The following is a 21,660-nucleotide window of genomic DNA, read 5'->3' on the forward strand; positions in this document are numbered from 1 at the left end:
CAAGGCCAGCCTAGGCGCGGCTCACGACGGCACATTCTGCCCATGGCGTCATGGGAGCTGTGTTTTGGGGACTATGACAGCCGAAGGACGCACAGGGTATAATACCCATGACCGGCACCTCACCTCATGGTCTCAGGAAAGCAGGGGGCAGATACATGTACTGCTGGGGCAGCAGTCACCCTCCTGCCAGCCTGGCAGCCCCCCGCCTTCCTCACCAGACAGGCGGTACTCACGGATACATGGACATGGTGGTCATCTTGATGAAGATTTCCCGGCTGGGGCTTTCGGCCGTGTTACAGGTGAAGGCTTGGGGTGGAGGCATCTTGTGCTTTTTACAGAATTCAGCCGGGGAGACGCTGCTCTCCTGCTTCACCTCGTGGAGGTCGGACTTGGCTGCGACTATGAGGCAGGGGGTCCGGCTGTCCATGAAGTGTTGCTGTCAGGGATGGGAGAGGAGCAGGTAATAAAAGCTAAGGACCACCAGAAAACACAAAAGTGGTGACAGAAGGGATTGGACAAAATAATGGAGGCCCTCAAGACGAGGGTCTCCAGGAGCAGCTTGCTCAGCTCCCCCCAAAGCCAGATAACAGTAATCAGCCAGGCAACCCCACCCCCAGGGCGGTAATCAGCCGGACGTACCCCCACTCCCACCCCAGGACGGCAATCAGCCAGGCGCCTCCCCCTACACCCCAGGCCAGCAATCAGCCGGGCGCCCGTCACCCCGGGATGGCAATCAGCGGGGCTCCCCCACCGCCAGGACCCATTGGGGAACACGTATACCTTGAATATCCTGGCGCAGTACTCAAAGGACGTGGGGTCGGTGATGTCATAGACCAGGCAGACGACATCACAGGACGTGTCGGCAGGAGACAAGGACTCGCACTCGGTGATGTGGTGCAGCTGGAAGATAAAGGTGAGGCGGTGAATGGTGCAGGTAGAGAGGGCAGGTCGGGCACGGTGTGATGATGTCCTCGGCACCTACCAGCAGATACTTCTCCTGCCCGTACACGTACACAGTGTTTACGGCATAGTAGGACTTGTGCTCCTCTCGGATCCTCTTCTGCCGCTGTGGTAAGAGATTGGCGGCAGATTACTACCTCCGGCCTCCTTGACACCTAGGTGGGGATGCAGCCGGCGGCCGCCTGTGTAGGGGTGCTCTGGGGTCTGTGCAGACTCACCAGCAGGTTCCTACCCAGATGCGCCTGCAAGATCCCGCTCTTCCCGCATCCCTTCGAGCCGATGACGTTGCACCTGAAGACGCTGCGCTGCGTCTGCCGCTTGTGAAGATCGATCTTCTTATCTCTCGTCACTAGGAAGAATAAAACAGCAAGACGCGAGATGTGCTGCAGAGCCTCTCAGCCTCCGCTTCGTACGACGCCGCGCTCTCTCCTCAGCACCCTACCTGTAACTGCGGTGGCCTGAGACTCCTGTTCCGTAAGGATGGAGTAACCCAAATATCCCAGGTACTCCAGACAACGCTGCATATCCAAGTACGTCGTCAACCTGTGGGAACCAAACCGCCTGAGCAGAGGAAGGGGTTAGCACGAAAAAGCGCGGGGGCAGGGACGCAGGGTCGTGTGAGCAGGGAGAGGACGGCAAGGCCACTGTAGTGGAGGTAGAGGAGGGCAAGGCCGTGGCGGGGGAACAAGAGAGCAAGTGGGAGCGAGGCAGCGGCGGGGGAAGAGGAGAGCGAGGCGGCGGCGGGGGAAGAGGAGAGCGAGGCGGCGGCGGGGGAAGAGGAGAGCGAGGCGGCGGCGGGGGAAGAGGAGAGCGAGGCGGCGGCGGGGGAAGAGGAGAGCGAGGCGGCGGCAGGGGAAGAGGAGAGCGAGGCGGCAGCAGGGGAAGAGGAGAGCGAGGCGGCAGCAGGGGAAGAGGAGAGCGAGGCGGCAGCAGGGGAAGAGGAGAGCGAGGCGGCGGCAGGGGAAGAGGAGAGCGAGGCGGCGGCAGGGAAGAGGAGAGCGAGGCGGCGGCAGGGAAGAGGAGAGCGAGGCGGCGGCAGGGAAGAGGAGAGCGAGGCGGCGGCAGGGCAGACAAGAGCAAGGCAGTGGTGGGAGAAGAGAGCGAGGCAGCGGCAGGGGAAGAGGAGAGCAAGGCAGTGGGGGAAGAGGAGAGCGAGGCGGCGGTGGGAGAAGAGGAGAGCGAGGCGGCGGGGGGAAGAGGAGAGCAAGGTGCACAAAGGCAGCATGGTGTAGGAGTGCTTCCCATGAAGAGCGACACTCACGTCCACTGTGACAGGAAGCCCTGGTACGTGATCCATCCCTTGTCATTGGTGCAGACCGTGTTGTTAACGTCAGGACCCCAGGGCATGTATGGGAAGACCCTAAACAAATCCTTCAGCTCCTCTGGAGACAACGCGCAGTCCCGGTCCTGATCAGGAGAAGATATGAGAATTGCTAAGAGGATCTACATAGTAACATAGTTTTGAAGGCTGAAGGAAGACCTTATGTCCATCTAGTTCAGCCTATTTCTGGGGGAGAAGGTATCAGGTCACATGCTGGAAACAAGGCATCAGAGACCCTGACACCTGTCCATCATCAGGTGGTTCAGTAGTGACAAATGGTGGCCATGGTCAGCCATGACCTGACAAAGGGACTTCGAGCCAGTCTACACAGTCTTCCTACACCAGAATGGGAGGTGACACCTGGCTAGAAGTTTCTCACCTGGTCGTGCTTGTCAAACATGCTCTGCAGGAAGAGGTAAGCGTGGTGGTTCAGCTCCGTGGTGCAGTCCACAGGGACCTTCAGTCTGAAAATACATTATTATTATTTCTATAGCACCATTGATTCCATGGTGCTGTACAAGAGAAGGGGTTACATACAGATTACAGATATCACTTACAGTAACCTAACAATGACAGACTGATACAGAGGGGAGAGGACCCTGCCCTTTCGGGCTTACATGCTACAGGATGGTGGGGAAGGAGACAGTAGGTTGGGGGGGCTGCAGTAGCTTCGATGGTGTTGAGGTGGTTGTGTGGTCATTACAGGCTTTAAGTAAGCTTTTTTGAAGAGGTGGGTTTTCAGGTTCCATCTGAAGGATCCAAATGTGGTGGATAACCGGACGTGATGGGGCACAGAACTCCAGGGGATGGGGGATGTTCGGGCGCCACAGATGTCAATAGGGAAGACGGCACCAGATCCATCCCACCACAGCCCCTCCACAAATTGTCTTTACATGGCGCAACCCCTCCACAGCATAGCAAATCCCCCCCTACACTCCCCACAGAGCAGCTCATTCCCCTGTGGCGCAGCTCAACCGCAGCTCGTACTCCCTCTGCAACCTATCCCCCCGCAGTCCAGCCCTTCTGTAGTCCGACCCTCTCTCACGGGAGCCCCCAACGTCCAGCCCCCATTCCCCTCACCCCACGTGGTCCAGCCTCTCTTCTCTTCCCCCACCTCATGGTTCAGCCCCTCTCCCCCCCACCCGTGTGGTCCAGCCCCCCTCCCCCCATGGTCCAGTCCTTCTGCAACCCCTCCCCCAAATTCCAGCTCCTCTACAACCCCTCCCACAAGGTACATCCTCTCTGCAGTTCCTCCCTCGAGGTCCAGCTCCCCCCCAGTGGTACAACCCCTCTGCAGCCTGTCCCCAGCGGTACAGCTCCTCTCCCCACCCGTGGTCCAGCCCTTCTGGAGCCTGTCCTCAGCAGTGCAGCCTGTGCCCACCTCTGTGGTAGAGCCCCTCAGCAGTACAGCCCCTCGCCCTTATCCCGGTAGTACAGCCCCTCCTCCGCAGTGCAGCCCCCTCCCATAGTACAGCCCCTCCTCCGCAGTGCAGCCCCCTCCCAAATCATACAATGTGGACACTTACTGAGGGAAGAGATACTCCGGCGTCAGCTCCAGGTCATCGTCATATCCAAATCTGCGCATCACCGTCCACGTGGTCTCGTGTCGCCCCCTCTGGATGAAGAGAGTGTGAAGGAACAGGAAGCCTGGAAGAGGGAGAGAGGTTACTCCGTACTGATGTATCCACTACTCATCTGTATCTAAGCTGTCAGTACCATACACACGTATCCACCACTCATCTGTATCTAAGCTGTCAGTACAATACACACGTATCCACCACTCATCTGTATCTAAGCCGCCTATGGAAGAGAGCGACGTCACCCCATAATCATGTATCCACTACTCATCTGTATCTAAGCTGTCATCAATATACGCACATATCCACTACTTATCTTTATCTAAGCTACCAGCGGGAAAGAGCGACGTCACCCTATGCTCATGTATCCACTAGTCATCTGTATCTAAGCCGCCTGCGGGAAAAGAGAAGAGTCACCTTGTACTCATCTATATCTAAGCTGTCAGCACTGCACTCATTGTAGGGATTCAGCTCTCTGGTAGCTGCTTGGATACGCACTGCCACAAGGTTTTTATAGCAAAAAAGCATAAATTTTAGAGTCCCTTCATAATCTTTACAGCTTCCAAATGAAAACAGCTTTTCTCCAGTACAAGCGAACAATAGACAGTCCTTTCTTCAGGCACAATGAGACAAGGTAATGTAGCAGTCTCGGTGTTCCAGGCAGTAGCGGCTCTAGCAGTTTAAACGTGTTCACAAAACAACCACCTTAGTTCAGCACCAGCCCAAACTCCACAATGTTGAGCTAACCCAATTGCTGTTATTAGGTCTGCAAGCCCCAGGCTGAATTATACTAACAACCTTTCCCATCCAAACCCTGTTTGTCACTCCTAAATCAAGGACCCAAAATCCAGTCATATTATCCTGCTCAGTAACCTACTATGACTGGTACAGACTTTACACTATAGAGACCAACCACCTCATTGACACATATCTGCCATCCAAGAACATACCTCTTGCTTTCCTACATACCCACCCCCTCTGCAAAAAGCAGGGCTGGGCACAATCTACCCGTGACGGAGCATCCTCATTTCCATGTAGCTTACCAGGTCTATACTACCCACTGGGACATGACAGCTCCTAGCCCGTCATCCAATGTCTCTGTCTGGACTATGAATGCTCTGGAGAAATGTGGTGCTACCAACACTGGTTGTCTACAAAAGTCCAGTTTAAGCTCCTGAAATGCCCTCTCAGCCACTGAAGACCACTTAACCATCACTGATTTGTGCCCTTTAGGAGATCAGCTAAAATGTTAGAGTCGGAAGGGACCCCTAATTCAATGCAAGAGTCACTCACTGTCCAGCCTCTGAGTGAAGAATTTCATTGAAGGAGAACTCACCACCTTGCCTGTTCCACTCTGATCACCATCAGTATCAAAAAGTGTTTTCTAATATTTAATGTGTATCTTTTCCCTTTCGGTTTCATCCCATTGCTTCTCGGGTTTCCATGTGCAAATGAGAATAAAGATGAACCTTCTACAATGTTACAGCCCTTCAGATTTTTGTTGACAGTTATTAAGTCTCCTCTCAGTCTTCTTTTTTTGCAGCTAAACATTTCCAGATACTTTAATCGTTCCTCATAGGATATACTCTGCAGTCCGCTCACCATCCTGGTAGCTCTTCTCTGAACTTGCCCCAGTTTTTCAATGTCTTTTTTCAAAATGTGGTGACCAGAACTGAGCACACTATTCCAGATGTGCAACCATTTATTACCACAGTTATGAATCCACCTAACCGTAGCATTGTCAATCCCATTCATGGTCATTTTTTCAATAAGGATAGTATGAGATACTTTAGCAAATGCTTTGCTGAAGTTGAGATATAGTATATATACCGCATTTCCCTGATCGACCCAGTCAGTGATTCCATCATAGAAGGAAATTAGATTAGTCTGGCATGACTTGTTTCGTACAAACCCATACTGGCACTAGTTAATTTACTGTATTCTTATTTAAGTACTTATATACATGCTGTGTAATAATTTGTTCAAAGATCTTTCCTGGTATACACTACTGTTCAAAAGTTTAGGGTCACTTAGAAATTTCCTTGTTTTTTAAAGAAAAGCACAGTTTTTTTTCCAATGAAGCTACTGTAACATTAAATGATTCAGAGATACACTATACATTGTTAATGTGGTGAATGACTATTCTAGCTGCAAACGTCTGGTTTGTAATGCAATATCTTCATAGGTGTACAGAGGCCCATTTCCAACAACCATCACTCCAGTGTTCTTATGGTACTTTGTGTTTGCTAACTCTGTAAGAAGGCTAATGGATGGTTAGAATACCCTTGAAAACCCTTGTGCAAGTATGTTAGCACAGCTGAAAACAGTTTGGCTGATTAGAGAAGCTATAAACCTGACCTTCCTTTGAGCCAGTTGAGAATCTGGAGCATTACATTTGTTGGTTCCATTAAACTCTCAAAATGGCCAGAAAAAAAGAACTTTCATGTGAAACGCGACAGTCTATTCTTGTTCTTAGAAATGAAGGCTATTCCATGCGAGAAATTGCCAAGAAACTAAGAAACTGAAGATTTCCTACAACGGTGTGTTCTACTCCCTTCAGAGGAGACGACAAACAGGCTCTAACCAGAGTAGAAAGAGAAGTGGGAGGCCCCGCTGCACAACCGAGCAACAGGACAATTACATTAGAGTCTGTAGTTTGAGAAATCGACGCCTCACAGGTCCTCAACTGGCAGCTTCATTAAATAGTACATGCAAAATGCCAGCGTCAACGTCTACAGTGAAGAGGCGACTCCGGGATGCTGGCCTTCAGGGCAGAGTGGCAAAGAAAAAGCCATATCTGAGACTGGCTAATAAAAGGAAAAGATTAATATGGGCAAAAGAACACAGATATTGGACAGAGGAAGACTGGAATAAAGTGTTATGGGCAGACCAATCCAAGTCTGAGATGTTTGGATCACACAGAAGAACATTTGTGAGACGCAGAACAACTGAAAAGATGCTGGAAGAGTGCCTGACGCCATCTGTCAAGCATGGTGGAGGTAATGTGATGGTCTGGGGTTGCTTTGGGGCTGGTAAAGTGGGAGATTTGTACGAGGTAAAAGGGATTTTGAATAAGGAAGGCTATCACTCCATTTTGCAACGCCATACCCTGTGGACAGCGCTTGATTGGAGCCAATTTCATTCTACAACAGGACAATGACCCAAAGCACAGCTCCAAATTATGCAAGAATTATGTAGGGAAGAAGCAGCTGGTATTCTGTCTGTAATGGAGCGGCCAGCGCAGTCACCAGATCTCAGCCCCATTGAGCTGTTGTGGGAGCAGCTTGACTGTATGGTACCAAAAAGTGCCCATCAAGCCAAACCGACATGTGGGAGGGGCTTCTGGAAGCATGGGGGGAAATTTCTCCAGATTACCTCAGCAAATTAACTGCTAGAATGCCAAAGGTCTGCAATGCTGGAATTGCTGCAAAGGAGCATTCTGTGCCGAAAGCAAAGTCTGAAGGAGAAAGTTATTATCTCAAATAAAAATCTTTTTTTCGAACCTTGTCAATGTCTGGACGAGATTTTACATTCATTTTGGAACTCGTGATTAATAAAAATATGAGTTTTCATGTAAGGCTCCCGCCCTGTCATTTCCCGGCTCCGCCTTCTTTCCTTTTTTTGAAGATGGGGATAACATTTTCCCTTCTCCAATCTTCTGGGACTTCTCCTGCTCTCCAGGATTTTTCAAAGATTCTGGCTAGTGGTTCTGCAATGTGCTCTAACTCTTTTAGTAGCCTAGGATGTAATTCATCTGGACCAGGAGATGTAAATTAGCTCAGTGTTCCCTCACCATCTCTGTTTATAGATAATGTGGATTCTTTTATTCCTTCAATGGCCCCATGAAGATCAGGTGATGTTACATTTGCTTTATTACAGAACACAGATAGGAATGTAAAAGTTCGGCTTCTCGACATCATTTCTGACCACTTCACCCTTTTCATCCTGTAAAAATCCTATAGCATCTCTGACTTTTCTTTTGCTATTGACATACCCCACATCCGTTCTTACTGCTTTTGGTCTCCCTTACAAGCCTCACTTCATTACTGGCTTTAGCTCTTCTAACTCTTGCCTTGCATTCCCTGCAGACAGCATTTTATGCTTCTTTAGATTTGTCCCCCATTTCCATTTAATATACATATTTTTTCCATCTTTAACAAGTGATGAGTTCTAGGCAAAGAAGAAAACTGGAGGGCACCACTAACAGGGATCTCCCATTACACGCTACAAATACATCTCTGGCAACAATTAAGAGCCCACCACACCGTTGTATAAAACTCTGCTTCTCTCCATGTCTGACGGCTATTCCATTCCAGTGTCAGCCGAATTCCAACCAGAGGACACCTCAGAAAATAAATGGGAAATGTGTAAGAACATCCTAAAGAGGCGCTGTAAGCGGTTTATACCTTGTGGGAATAAAAGGACCAGAAATAGGAAAAACCCAAGAGGGCCAAACACAGAAGTAAGAGGGGCGATTACCAGTAGCAAGAAAGCATTTACACTACTAAAGCAGGACGGCCCCGCTGAAGATCTAAAAAACTATAGGGAGAAAATACTTTATCTAAAAAACTAATTACAGCTGCCAAAGAGGAAACAGAGAAGCACAAAGGAGAGTAACAATAATCCCAAACTCTTCTTCAACCATATCAATAGTAACAGAATCATAAGTGACAGTGTAGGAGCCTTATAAAATTGTGAGGAAGGAATGGTTGTAGATGACTAGGAAAAAGCGAATATATTACCCACCTTCTTCTCCACAGTATTCACGGTGGAAAATGAAATGCCAAGAAACAAGAAAACCTGATATTAAGGGTCACCAATCTAACCCAAGAAGAGGTGTGAAACCGGCTACATAAGAGTACAATAGATAAATCTCCGGGTCCGGATGGCATACACCCACGAGCACTAAGAGAACTAAGTAATGGAATAGACAAGCCATTATTTCTTATATTTAGAGACTCTATAGCGACGGGGTCTGTTCCACAGTACTGGCGCATAGCAAATGTGGTACCAATATTCAAAAAGGGTTCTAAAAGTGACCCTGGAAATTATAGGCCAGTAAGTCTAACCTCTATTGTTGGTGATATATGTGAAGGGTTTCTGAGGGATGTTATTCTGGATTATCTCACTGAGAATAACTGTGTAACTCCATATCAGCATGGGTTTATGAGGAATCGCTCCTGTCACACCAATCTAATCAGTTTTTATGAAGAGGTAAGCTATAGACTGGACCAAGGTGAGTCATTGGATGTGGTATATCTTGATTTTTCCAAAGCTTTTGATACCGTGCCACACAAGAGGTTGGTACACAAAATGAGAATGCTGGGTCTGGGGAAAATGTGTGTAAATGGGTAAGTAACTGGCTGAGTGATAGAAAGCAGAGGGTGGTTATAAATGGTATATTCTCTAACTGGGGCGCTGTAACCAGTGGGGTACCGCAGGGGTCGGTGTTGGGACCTCTTCTCTTCAACATATTTAGCAACGATCTGGTAGAAGGTAAAAGTAAAATATCGATATTTGCAGATGATACAAAACTATGTAAAGCAGTCAATACAAGAGAAGATAGTATTCTGCTACAAATGGATCTGGATAAGTTGGGAACTTGGGTCGAAAGGTGGCAGATGCAGTTTAACAATTATAAATGTAAGGTTATACTTGGGGATCCTAGTTACTGATAAACTTACCTGGAGCAGCCAGTGCCAGGCAGCGGCTGCCAAGGCAAACAGGATCATGGGGTGCATTAAAAGAGGTCTGGATCCACATGATGAGAGCATTATACTGCCTCTGTACAAATCTTTGGTTAGACTGCACATGGAGGACTGTGTACAATTTTGGGCACCGGTGCTCAGGAAGGATATAATGGAACTAGAGCGAGTACAAAGGAGGGCAACAAAATTAATAAAGTGGATGGGGAACTACAATACCCAGAGAGATTAGCAAAATTAGGATTACTTAGTCTAGAAAAAAGAAGACTGAGGGGCGATCTAATAACCATGTATAAGTATATAAGGGGACAATACAAATATCTCTCCGTGGATCTGTTTATACCAAGGAAGGTGACGGTCACAAGGGGGCATTCTCTGCGTCTGGAGGAGAGAAGGTTTTTCCACCAACATAGAAGAGGATTCTTTACTGTTAGGGCAGTGAGAATCTGGAATTCCCTGCCTGAGGAGGTGGTGATGGCGAACTCAGTCGAGGGGTTCAAGAGAGGCCTGGATGTCTTCCTGGAGCGTAACAATACTTACAGTTATTTTAGGGTCTTTAGAAGGACGTAGATCTGGGGATTTTTTCTGACAGAATTTTATAGGCTGAACTGGATGGACTAATGCCTTTTTGCAGCCTTACTAACTATGCTACTATGTTATTCTACTTAATGTGCTTCTGATCAGGTGATCACCTGAGCCAAATCTTATTTAACGAAGGAAAGTATAAAAACCTGCTGTGGTGTTCACAATCCTCTTAAAATAGGACAAGCTGGATGGCAAAACAAGTACTAGTAATATCCCAAAAGTAATAGGAATGAAAAATAACTTTTAACCATGCCAAAGGAGTTGAAAAGAAAAGTCATGACTTAGGAAAAGAAGGGCTCAATTCTGGCTTTACTAGCAGAGGGATACAGTGAGCGTCATGTTGTCTCCATCCTTAACACTTATAAGACGGCATTCCATTTCAATAAGGTCAAGCAGCAGACATTGGGGACAACAAAGCTAAAGACCGGCAGAGGGTGAAAACGACTCTCCACTGCCCGGGATGACCGTCATCTTATTCGAATGTCACTCAGCAACCGCAGGATGACATCAAGTGACCTACAATGGCAAATGGCAGCAGGGGTGAAGTGTACGGCAAGAACAGTTTGTAACAGGCTCCTAGAGGCAGGGCTCAAGTCATGTAAAGCTAGAAAAAAGCCTTTCATCAATGAGAAGCAAAGGAGAGCCAGGCTGAAGTTTGCCAAAGACCATAAGGATTAGACCATAGAGGACTGGAGGAGTAAAATAATCTTCTCTGATAAGTCTAATTTTCAGCTTTGCCCAACACCTGGTCGTCTAATGGTTAGATGGAGACCTGGAGAGGCGTACAGGCCACAGTGTCTTGAACCCACTGTGAAATTTGGTGGAGGATCGGTGATGATCTGGGGATGCTTCAGCAAGGCTGGAATTGGGCAGGTTAATCTTTGTGAAGGACGTATGAATCAAGCCGCATACAAGGTTATCCTGGAAAAACAGCTGATTCCTTCTGCTCAGGCAATGTTCCCCAACTCTGAGGACAATGCACCATGCCACACAGCTAGGTCAATCAATGTGTGGATGAAGGACCATCACATCCAATCCCTGTCATGGCCGCCCGATCTCTAGACCTGAATCCCACTGAGAACCTCTGGAATGTAATCAAGAGGAAGATGGATAGTCACAAGCCATCAGACAAAGAAGAACTGCTTACCTGTGTGTACCAGGAATGGGAGAAGGTCACCCAAAAGCCGTGTGACAGACTGGTGGAAAGCAGCCAAGACGCAGGAAAGCTGGGATTAACAATCATGGGGATTCCACAAAATATTGTTTTCTGAACTCTTCCTGAGGTAAAACATTAGTATTGTTGTTTCTAAATGACTATGATCTTGTTTTCTTAGCATTATTTGAGGTCGGCAAGCACTCCCCTTTTTTTTTTGTTATTTGACCATTTCTCATTTTCTGAAAATAAATACAAAATTTAGAGCTTGGAAATTCGGAGACATGTTGTCAGTAGTTTATAGAATAAATTTACATTTTACTCAAAAATATAAAGAGAAAAATCCTACAAACTTAACATTGTTAGAAATAAACATGAGCCCAATACTTTCAACAAAACACAATGCGGCAATCCATGGAAATAAGCCGCCATAATAATATTATGTTCTGCTCCATAAACATACAAATTTAGGAGAAAAAAGGGAGCAAACGAATCCAAGTAGTATAAAAGTATCAAAATCCAGACCAGCAGAGGGTGAAAACGACTCTCCACTGACCGGGATGACAGTCATCTTATTCGAATGTCACTCAGCAACCGCAGGATGACATCAAGTGACCTACAATGGCAAATGGCAGCTGGGGTGAAGTGCACGGCAAGAACAGTTCGTAACTGGCTCCTAGAGGCAGGGCTCAAGTCATGTAAAGCTAGAGAAAAGCCTTTCATCAATGAGAAGCAAAGGAGAGCCAGGCTGAAGTTTGCCAAAGACCATAAGGATTGGACCATAGAGGACTGGAGTAAGGTAATCTTCTCTGATGAGTCTAATTTTCAGCTTTGCCCAACACCTGGCCGTCTAATGGTTAGATGGAGACCTGGAGAGGCGTACAAGCCACAGTGTCTTGCACCCACTGTGAAGTTTGGTGGAGGATCGGTGATGATCTGAGGATGCTTCAGCAAGGCTGGAATTGGGCAGGTTAATCTTTGTGAAGGACGTATGAATCAAGCCGCATACAAGGTTATCCTGGAAAAACAGCTGATTCCTTCTGCTCAGGCAATGTTCCCCAACTCTGAGGACAATGCACCATGCCACACAGCTAGGTCAATCAATGTGTGGATGAAGGACCATCACATCCAATCCCTGTCATGGCCGCCCGATCTCTAGACCTGAATCCCACTGAGAACCTCTGGAATGTAATCAAGAGGAAGATGGAGAGTCACAAGCCATCAGACAAAGAAGAACTGCTTACCTGTGTGTACCAGGAGTGGCATAAGGTCACCCAAAAGCCGTGTGACAGACTGGAGGAAAGCAGCCAAGACGCAGGAAAGCTGGGGTTAACAATCATGGGGATTCCACACAATATTGATCTCTGAACTCTTCCTGAGGTAAAACATTTGTATTGTTGTTTCTAAATGATAATGAACTTGTTTTCTTAGCATTATTTGAGGTCGGCAAGCACTCTGCATTTTTTTTTTGTTAATTTGACCATTTCTCATTTTCTGAAAATAAATACAAAATTTAGAGCTTGGAAATTCGGAGACCTGTGGTCAGGAGTTTATAGAATAAATTTACATTTTACTCAAAAATATAAAGAGAAAAATAAGACAAACTGAACATTGTGCAGTGGTCTCCTAATTATTGCCAGAGCTGTATATATACATGAGTCAAGAAAAAGGGGAAAGGTAGCATGCGGGAACACCATAAAAATACAAATTTTGTTTATTAACCCCTTAACGACCGCCAATACACCTTTTAACAGCGGCAGTTAAGGGTACTTAAACCACAGCGCCGTTAATTAACGGCACTTAGGAATAAGGGTATAGCGCCCCCAGAGTTGGAATTTCTCCAGGGTCTCGGCTTCCAGGGGTGATTAGGGTTGGGGTTAAAGATAGGGTTAGGGTTGGGTTTGTGGTTTGGATTAAGGTTGAGATTAGAGTTAGGGTTACGGTTAGCGATTGGGGCTAGGGTTAGAGGTGCAGTTAGAATTTGGGTATTTCCACTGTTTAGACACATCAGGGGCTCTCCAAACGCGACATGGCGCCACCATTAATTCCAGCCAATTTTGCATTGAAAAAGTCAAAACGGTCCTCCTTCCCTTCCGAGCTCTGCCATGCGCCCAAACTGTGGCTTTCCCCACATATGGGTTATGGGCGTACTCAGAAGAAATTGCACAAGTTTTGGGGTCCATTTTCTCTTGTTACCCTTGTGAAAAAAAAATGGTTCCAAAGTAAATTTTTTATGAAAAAAGTCAAATGTTCATTTTTTCCTTCCACATTCCATTCATTCCTGTGAAGCACCTGAAGGGTTAATAAACTTCTTGAATGTGGTTTTGAGCACCTTGAGGGGTGCAGTTTTTAGAATGGTGTCACTTTTGGGTATTTTCTATCATATTGACCCCCCAAACTCACTTCAAATGTGAGGTGGTCCCTACGAAAAAATGGTTTTGTACATTTTGTTGGAGAAATGAGAAATCAGTGGTCAACTTTTATCCCTTATAACTTCCTAACAAAAACCCCCCAGAAAAACCCAAAAGATATGTTTCCCAACTTGTGCTGATGTAAAGCAGACATGTGGGAAATGTTAACTATTTTGTGTGACATCACTAAGTTTTAAATATTTTCGCCACTATTTCTATTTTTTTCATAAATAAACACAAGTCATATCGAAGAAATTTTTCCACTAACATGAAGTACAATATGTCACGAAAAAACAATTTCAGAATCAGCGGGATCCGTTGAAGCGTTCTAGACTTGAGCGTGAGTATCTCATGCCTGATTCCACAAGGGAGACCTGGTAACTCCAAGAACATGTCCCTATTCTGGTGCTGGTTTTGGAAAGGTGACATTTCTACCACTGTGACACCCACAATGTTGCCTTCTGATTGGGCCAACAAGCAAGGGATTTTGCTCTGGTCCCTATCCTTCCAAGATATTAGTAGGTTGATATATCGGGAAGGGCTTCCTTTTCCCTGGTCGGTGAAATATACAGTTGACCTCTCCCACCTTTTCTACTACCCCATAGTGTCATGGCCACTGGGTAAGAAACTTGCTCTCCACTATGGGAACTAACACAAGTACCCGATACCCTCTTTGAGCATATCCACATGGACCATGGGATCTCCATGGATGCACTTAACCCCCAACCTCTTCCCAGGCACTAGCACATGCAGAAGTGTGGCCACCACCAGTGTCACCAAACTTCCTTGAGTCCAGTCACAGTAATGCCATTCATGGTACAACTGAGGTTCATCACAAAAGTGACGTACGGCACGAGGGATGTGCAAAAAAAATGAGAGGTCCTTTGGAGAAGTCCATCAGGTCTGAGGTCATAGGACAATGGGCCGATATATGACCAGGCTCTGACACCTCCAGAAGAAAATGGTACGAGATTGATATCCGCACTGACCCTTCCTGGGTCTTTGTCTGCCCCTCAGATGTGGACTTGGGCCCCTTCTTTTAGGAGTTCTCAGACTTCCTTGATTACTCAGGGAGTTCTCCAACTATCTTTCCACCAGGTCATCTGCATTGTGGAGATCTCCTTGGGCAACCCAGTTTTGCATGGATTTAGGTAGCGGGTGTATAACTCAGTGCACCACCACTCTTTCCACCATCTGTGCTGGAGAGCAGGCCTCAGGCCAGTGCCGTTTTTGCACCAAGTGCCACATATGGGACCAGGAAGGCTCGTCCCTTTGGTAGCACCAGAGGTCCACCTGCACTGACCTGACTGCCTGGGTTTTGCCCAGACGATCCATAATCGCCACCTTCAGATTGCCGTACTCGTTGGCATCCTGCAAGGCAAGGTCGTAGTACACTTACAGCAGTTCCCCTGTAAGGCATGGAGCTAGGACCTCTGTTCATTACTCTGGGGGGAGTTTCTATCTATCTGCCACCCTCTCAAAGATAGTCTGGAAAGCCTCAGTGTTGTCCTTCAGAGTCATTTTCAGAAAGGCCTCCATTCTCTCAGACCGTGTTTGCAACGCTGTAGCTGCCTTTACTCAGGACAGTCAGTCTTTAAACTATAATCTCTTGTGCTTTTTGGGACTTCATGCCCGCATTCTCCACCAATTGTAGGGATTCAGGTCTCTGGTCACCTTTAGGATAGACACATCCACAGGGTTTTTATACCAAAACAGTATAAGGTTCACTGTGTGTCAAACTTTACAGGTCTAAAAAGAAATCATCATTTCTCCAGTACAACCGAATAACACACAGTCCTTTCTTCAGGTACAATGAGACAAAATAAACGTAGCAGCCTAACCAATCTCAGTATTTCAGGCAGTAGCAGCTCAAGCAGTTTAAGCGTGTTCACCATTCAAACATATTTCTGTTCAGCACCAGCCGTAACGCCACTTTGCTGTGCTAACCCAGCTGCTGTTATTAGGCCTGAAAGCCCAGGGCTGGATTATAGGAACAACCTTTCTTTTGGTTGCTCCTAAATCTCAGACACAAAATCCAGTCATATTAACCTTCTCAGTAACCTAGTGTGACTGGTACAGACTTCACATTATCGAGGCCAACCACCTCGGTGACACATATCTGCCATCCAGGATCTTACATCACGTATCCACTAGTCACCTGTATCTAAGCCACCTGCAGAAGACAACGGCGTCACGTATCCACTAGACATGTGTATCCAAGCTGTCAGTACTCTGCTCATGTATCCACTACTCATCTGTATCTAAGCTTCCTGCAACAGGAGCTCCGCCCCTGGTATCTCCTCACCTTTAAGAGTCAGCCCGTTTCCGGAAACACCATCATGGACGTTCTTGCGCACCACGTTCTTCACATCTTCCAGAGCTTGTGAAGCAAGGGGAATGTGGAAGCATGTTCTCTGTAAGACACAGAAGGTGGCTGAGGGATTGAGGGACAAATGGGCTGACGGTCGGGGGAGTGAAGGGGGCCGACAGGTCACTGGGGATGCCACCCCTTTCATCTCACGCGGTACCTGGAAGAAGTTCAGCTCGCTGTCATTCAGGATCCCGTCATTGTCCAGGTCAGAGATTTTGAAGATGCGGGTGAGCGCCTTCACACAGGCCGGCTTCAGCTGAGGGGATAATGGCTGCAGTCAGGAGGGTGGCACCACGAGGCCCGATGTGTAACCCCCCCCAAAACAAGCCTCCATCTCTACACTCCTAAGTGTTACAACAGCTCCCCCTCCCATATGTTACAACAGGCCGTCTACTGAATGCTCGGTGATACCTCCTTGTCCTCGGGGCAGTACAGGGGGCCGGTGGGGTGCAGCACGGCTTTCTGTGCGTAGTAAAACAACTCCGAGATATTCTTCAGGTTTTTAGCTGAACACTGGGAGAAGACACAAGAAATCACTCCCATCAGGCACGATCCCAGCAGTGTAACCCCCAACAGATCACCAGGCCTTCTATGTAGAGGGGACCACTGTTGAGACCCCCACATTCCTAAGAAAGGGAATTGTGGTCCTCAACCACAGCAGTCTATAATAATCCAAATCCAGTCCAATACAAACAGACCCAGTTATACTACGAGCTGCCGGAGACCGTCCCAGGGCGCACCATAGGCGGCTGCCCCAGGAGACCGTCCCAATGCGCACCATAGGTGACCGCCCCAGGAGACCGTCCCATCGCGCACCATAGGTGACCACCCCAAGAGACCGTCCCAGGGCGCACTATGCGCAGCCGCCACAGGAGACTGTCCCAGCGTACACTACAGGCGGCCGCCGCAGGAGACCGTCCCAGCGGACACTACAGGCGGCCGCCACAGGAGACCGTCCCAGCGGACACTACATGCGGCCGCCCCAGGAGACAGTATCTGAGGAAGCAGGCACGAGGGACTCGAGCAAGCCGGCACATGTAGCACCATGAACACTGGTTTAACATTCCCCTCACAGTCTACTGCAGGCCTCGCCCTCCATCCCTGAGGTCGGCACTGGCCCACCACCAGCTTACCTCCACACAAGTCTCTATCTCAGAGTACTGGTTCATTATAGGGAGAACGGTCTCCATGCTGCTGTAATCCTGCAGGTCTGACTTGTTCCCCACCAGAATGAGGGGGATCCTAACACAGGAGGCAGAACGTGTTACTGCAGAGTAGAGGACCCCCACATATCCGCACTGGCCCACAGACCCCACATCACCTGCTGTCCTTGTCCATCTGTTCATTAATCAGAGGAATCCAATGGTTGGTGACCTACAGCCGAAAACAAATCAGACAAGTCCATAAAGGGAGGAGCCAGAAGGAAAAGGAGGAGCTAAGAGCCAGAAGACTTGGAGGAGGAACCAAGAGGAGGAGGGGCCAGAAGCAGGACTGTGGAGTCGGAGTCGTGGAGTTGGAGCTGATTTTGCTGGAGTCAGAGTCGGTGTCATGGAAATTAAGTAGTCGGAGTGGGAGTCGGAGGTTTGGCAGAAGCCCTGGTCAGAAGTGGGACGAGACAAGAGGAGGAAGGGGTGGACAAGAAACCAAGAGAAGAAATGGGGGGAAGCAAGGAGCCAAGAGAAGAAAGGGGGGGTAAGGAGCCAAGAAGAGGAGGGGGGAGCAAGAAGCCAAGAGGAGGAAGGGGGGGGCAAGGAGCCAAGAGGAGGAAGGGGGGGCAAGGAGCCAAGAGGAGGAAGGGGGGGGGCATGGAGCCAAGAGGAGGAGGAGGGGGGGGGCAAGGAGCCAAGAGGAGGAGGAGGGGGGGGCAAGGAGCCAAGAGGAGGAGGAGGGGGGGCAAGGAGCCAAGAGGAGGAAAGGGGGGGGGCATGGAGCCAAGAGAAGAAAGGGGGGCATGGAGCCCAGAGAAAAAAGGGGGGTAAGAAGCCAAGAGAAGAAAGGGGGGGTAAGGAGCCAAGAGGAGAAAGGGGGGGTAAGGAGCCAAGAGGAGAAAGGGGGGGTAAGCAAGGAGCCAAGAAGAGGAAGGGGGGGGCATGGAGCCAAGAGGAGGAGGAGGGGGCGGCAAGGAGCCAAGAGGAGGAGGAGGGGGGGGCAAGGAGCCAAGAGGAGGAGGAGGGGGGGCAAGGAGCCAAGAGGAGGAGGAGGGGGGGCAAGGAGCCAAGAGGAGGAAGGGGGGGGCATGGAGCCAAGAGGAGGAGGAGGGGGGGGGCAAGGAGCCAAGAGGAGGAGGAGGGGGGGCAAGGAGCCAAGAGGAGGAAAGGGGGGGGGGGCATGGAGCCAAGAGAAGAAAGGGGGGCATGGAGCCCAGAGAAAAAAGGGGGGTAAGAAGCCAAGAGAAGAAAGGGGGGGTAAGGAGCCAAGAGGAGAAAGGGGGGGTAAGGAGTCAAGAGGAGAAAGGGGGGGTAAGGAGTCAAGAGGAGAAAGGGGGGGTAAGGAGCCAAGAGGAGAAAGGGGGGGTAAGCAAGGAGCCAAGAAGAGGAAGGGGGGGGCATGGAGCCAAAAGGAGGAGGAGGGGGCGGCAAGGAGCCAAGAGGAGGAGGAGGGGGGGCAAGGAGCCAAGAGGAGGAAGGGGGGGCATGGAGCCAAGAGGAGGAGGAGGGGGGGGGAAGGAGCCAAGAGGAGCATGGGGGGGGGGCATGGAGCCAAGAGAAGGGGGGTAAGGAGCCAAGAGAAGAAATGGGGGGTAAGGAGCCAAGAGGAGAAAGGGGGGGTAAGAAGCCAAGAGAAGAAAGGGGGGGTAAGAAGCCAAGAGAAGGGGGGGGGTAAGAAGCCAAGAGAAGGGGGGGGTAAGGAGCCAAGAGAAGGAAGGGGGAGCAAGGAGCCAAGAAGAAGAAGGGGGACCAAGGAGCCAAGAAGAGGAAGGGGGAGCAAGGAGCCAAGAAGAGGAAGGGGGAGCAAGGAGCCAAGAGGAGGAAGGGGGGGCCAAGGAGCCAAGAGGAGGAAGGGGGGGCCAAGGAGCCAAGAGGAGGAAAGGGGGGGTAAGGAGCCAAGAGGAGGAGGGGGGAGCAAGAAGCCAAGAGGAGGAAGGGGGGGCAAGGAGGCAAGAGGAGGAGGGGAGGCAAGGAGCCAAGAGGAGGAGGAGGGGGCATGGAGCCAAGAGGAGGAGGAGGGGGGCAAGGAGCCAAGAGGAGGAGGAGGGGGGCAAGGAGCCAAGAGGAGGAAGGGGGGCAAGGAGCCAAGAGGAGGAAGGGGGGGGGGGAAATGGAGCCAAGAGAAGAAAGTGGGGTAAGGAGCCAAGAGGAGAAAGGGGGGTAAGAAGCCAAGAGAAGGAAGGGGGAGCAAGGAGCCAAGAAGAGGAAGGGGGAGCAAGGAGCCAAGAAGAGGAAGGGGGAGCAAGGAGCCAAGAAGAGGAAGGGGGGCCAAGGAGCCAAGAGGAGGAAGGGGGGGCGAAGGAGCCAAGAGGAGGAAGGGGGGGGCCAAGGAGCCAAGAGGAGGAAGGGGGGACAAGGAGCCTAGAGGAGGAGGGGGGGCAAGGAGCCAAGAGGAGAAAGGGGGTGGGGCAAGGATCCAAGAGGAGGAAGGGGGGACAAGGAGCCAATAGGAGGAGAGGGGAGCAAGGAGCCAAGAGGAGGAAGGGGGGTGGAGGCAAGGAGCCAAGAGAAGGGAGGAAGCGGGGGAAGCAAGGAGCCAAGAGGAAAAAAAAAAAGGGGTGGGCAAGAAGCCAAGAGGAGGAGACATAGGGAGTAAAAAAGGAGTAAGAGGGGCCGATGGGCCAAGAGGAAGAAGAGTCCAAAAGGAGGCGTAAGAGGGAGAAGGCAGTATGAAGAAGAGGGACTGATGAGCCAAGAGAAGCCAATAAAAGGGAAGAGCCAAGAGGAGACAAAAAGAGGAGCCGATAGAAAGAGGAGCCGATAGAGGAAGGAGCCAATAGAAAGGAGGAGCCAAGAGGAGACAGTAGAGGAAGGAGCCAAGAAGAGAATAGAGGGAGGAGCAAAGAGGAGACAACAGAGGCAGGGGCCTAGAAAAGGCAATGGAGGGAGAAGCCAAAATGAGGCGAGAGAGGGAGGAGCCAAGAGGAAGAAAAAGGGAGGAGGTGGCAGAAAGACAAGGTAGAGAAAAGATGCGAGAGGGAGGACGCAGCTAACGGGGCAGTAGTCAGATGCTCCTCTTACCTTGTCGATGGAGTTCTTGTTGTTGACCGCGTACACGATGCAGATAACATTCGCCTGCAGAACACGGAGCAGAATAAAGGTAAGAGCAGGGGGTTACCGAGATGACCGCGTCGCTGGGGAGATGAGTGGATCTGTGCTCCAGATGAGGGTTGTAGTCTTACCCGCGAGATCTCATTATACAGCTGTTCATCCGTCTGCTCCGCCTCTGTGAAGAGAAGACAGGACACAATCTGCCGATGGGGTCAGACCAGACATCACTCCGCAGGTCTCTACCAGGGGGTGGACAACTCTGCAAGTGGTCTGCAGATCAATATGTTGTGTGCTTGGATTTACTCTGTTCCATCCCATGACCGCAGCGAGGCACCAGGGGTATGATCACTTACCTGAGTAATCCACAATGTGGGTGGGAACCCGCTCAGGGGTCACGTCTCCTGGGATTGTAATCTCCTCAGCGCGAGCAGGAACCTAAAAGCATTGCAGAAGAAAAAAGGTCTGGACCTCTGCTGTCACAGCTCCCCCGAGTCATCACCGGCCCCAGATTCTGATGCATACCCGGCATGTACACCCACCACAACCACCAAAAATTACAAGGTCAGTCTGGCCCCTCACCTCCTCCGGAAACTCCTCACTGACCAGCGACATTATGAGCGAGGTCTTCCCCACGCGGGCTGCAAACAAAGTACAAACCACAGGAGTTATAACCACAGAATAATCTCTCGGAGACCAGAAATAATCACGGTATAATCTCCTGGAGACCAGTGATAATCACGGTATAATCTCTAGGAGATCAGTGATAATCACGGTATAATCTCCAGGAGATCAGCGATAATCACGGTATAATCTCCAGGAGATCAGCAATAATCACGGTATAATCTCCAGGAGACCAGCGATAATCACGGTATAATCTCCAGGAGACCAGCAATAATCACGGTATAATCTCCAGGAGACCAGCGATAATCACGGTATAATCTCCAGGAGATCAGCGATAATCACGGTATAATCTCCAGGAGATCAGCGATAATCACGGTATAATCTCCTGGAGATCAGCAATAATCACGGTATAACCTCCAAGGGATCAGGGATAATCACTGCATAATCTCCTGGAGACCAGCGGTAATCACAGTATAATCTCTGGGAGACCAGCAATAATCACAGTATAATCTCCTGGAGATCAGCAATAATCACAGTATAATCTCTGGGAGACCAGCAATAATCAAGGTATAATCTGCAGATGATCAGCAATAATCACAGATGAGCGATAATTACGGTATAATCTCCGCGAGATCAGTGATAATACAGTATAATCTCCAGGAGATCAAGCATAATCACCAGGAGATCAAGGATAATCACAGTATAATCTCCACGAGATCAAGGATAATCACGGTATAATCTCCAGGAGACCAGCGAT

The 21,660-nt window shown here is 49.3% G+C and overlaps 1 protein-coding gene across 3 annotated transcripts in view; it reads right to left on the reverse strand.

Annotated features, from left to right (window-relative positions):
* RHOT1 (ras homolog family member T1) overlaps nucleotides 1-21,660 on the reverse strand; it is a 60,439-nt gene that overhangs the window by 22,923 nt on the left and 15,856 nt on the right. For all 3 annotated transcript variants that reach the window (XM_073563813.1, XM_073563811.1, XM_073563812.1), the window contains exons 2-18: nucleotides 20,862-20,920; nucleotides 20,636-20,717; nucleotides 20,414-20,457; nucleotides 20,253-20,306; nucleotides 17,405-17,457; nucleotides 17,217-17,325; nucleotides 16,495-16,596; nucleotides 16,241-16,339; nucleotides 16,018-16,126; nucleotides 3,808-3,928; nucleotides 2,661-2,745; nucleotides 2,222-2,367; nucleotides 1,403-1,503; nucleotides 1,179-1,309; nucleotides 983-1,066; nucleotides 781-900; nucleotides 234-436 (exon numbers count right to left, since the gene is read on the reverse strand). In XM_073563813.1, coding sequence (XP_073419914.1) covers nucleotides 234-436; nucleotides 781-900; nucleotides 983-1,066; nucleotides 1,179-1,309; nucleotides 1,403-1,503; nucleotides 2,222-2,367; nucleotides 2,661-2,745; nucleotides 3,808-3,928; nucleotides 16,018-16,126; nucleotides 16,241-16,339; nucleotides 16,495-16,596; nucleotides 17,217-17,325; nucleotides 17,405-17,457; nucleotides 20,253-20,306; nucleotides 20,414-20,457; nucleotides 20,636-20,717; nucleotides 20,862-20,920 — 1,702 coding nt within the window. The remainder of the gene's footprint in view (nucleotides 1-233; nucleotides 437-780; nucleotides 901-982; nucleotides 1,067-1,178; nucleotides 1,310-1,402; nucleotides 1,504-2,221; nucleotides 2,368-2,660; nucleotides 2,746-3,807; nucleotides 3,929-16,017; nucleotides 16,127-16,240; nucleotides 16,340-16,494; nucleotides 16,597-17,216; nucleotides 17,326-17,404; nucleotides 17,458-20,252; nucleotides 20,307-20,413; nucleotides 20,458-20,635; nucleotides 20,718-20,861; nucleotides 20,921-21,660) is intronic.

This window comes from Dendrobates tinctorius, unplaced genomic scaffold (assembly GCF_039654945.1).
Source record: "Dendrobates tinctorius isolate UK_male_01 unplaced genomic scaffold, ASM3965494v1 ptg000399l, whole genome shotgun sequence".
Classification (NCBI taxonomy): domain Eukaryota; kingdom Metazoa; phylum Chordata; class Amphibia; order Anura; family Dendrobatidae; genus Dendrobates; species Dendrobates tinctorius.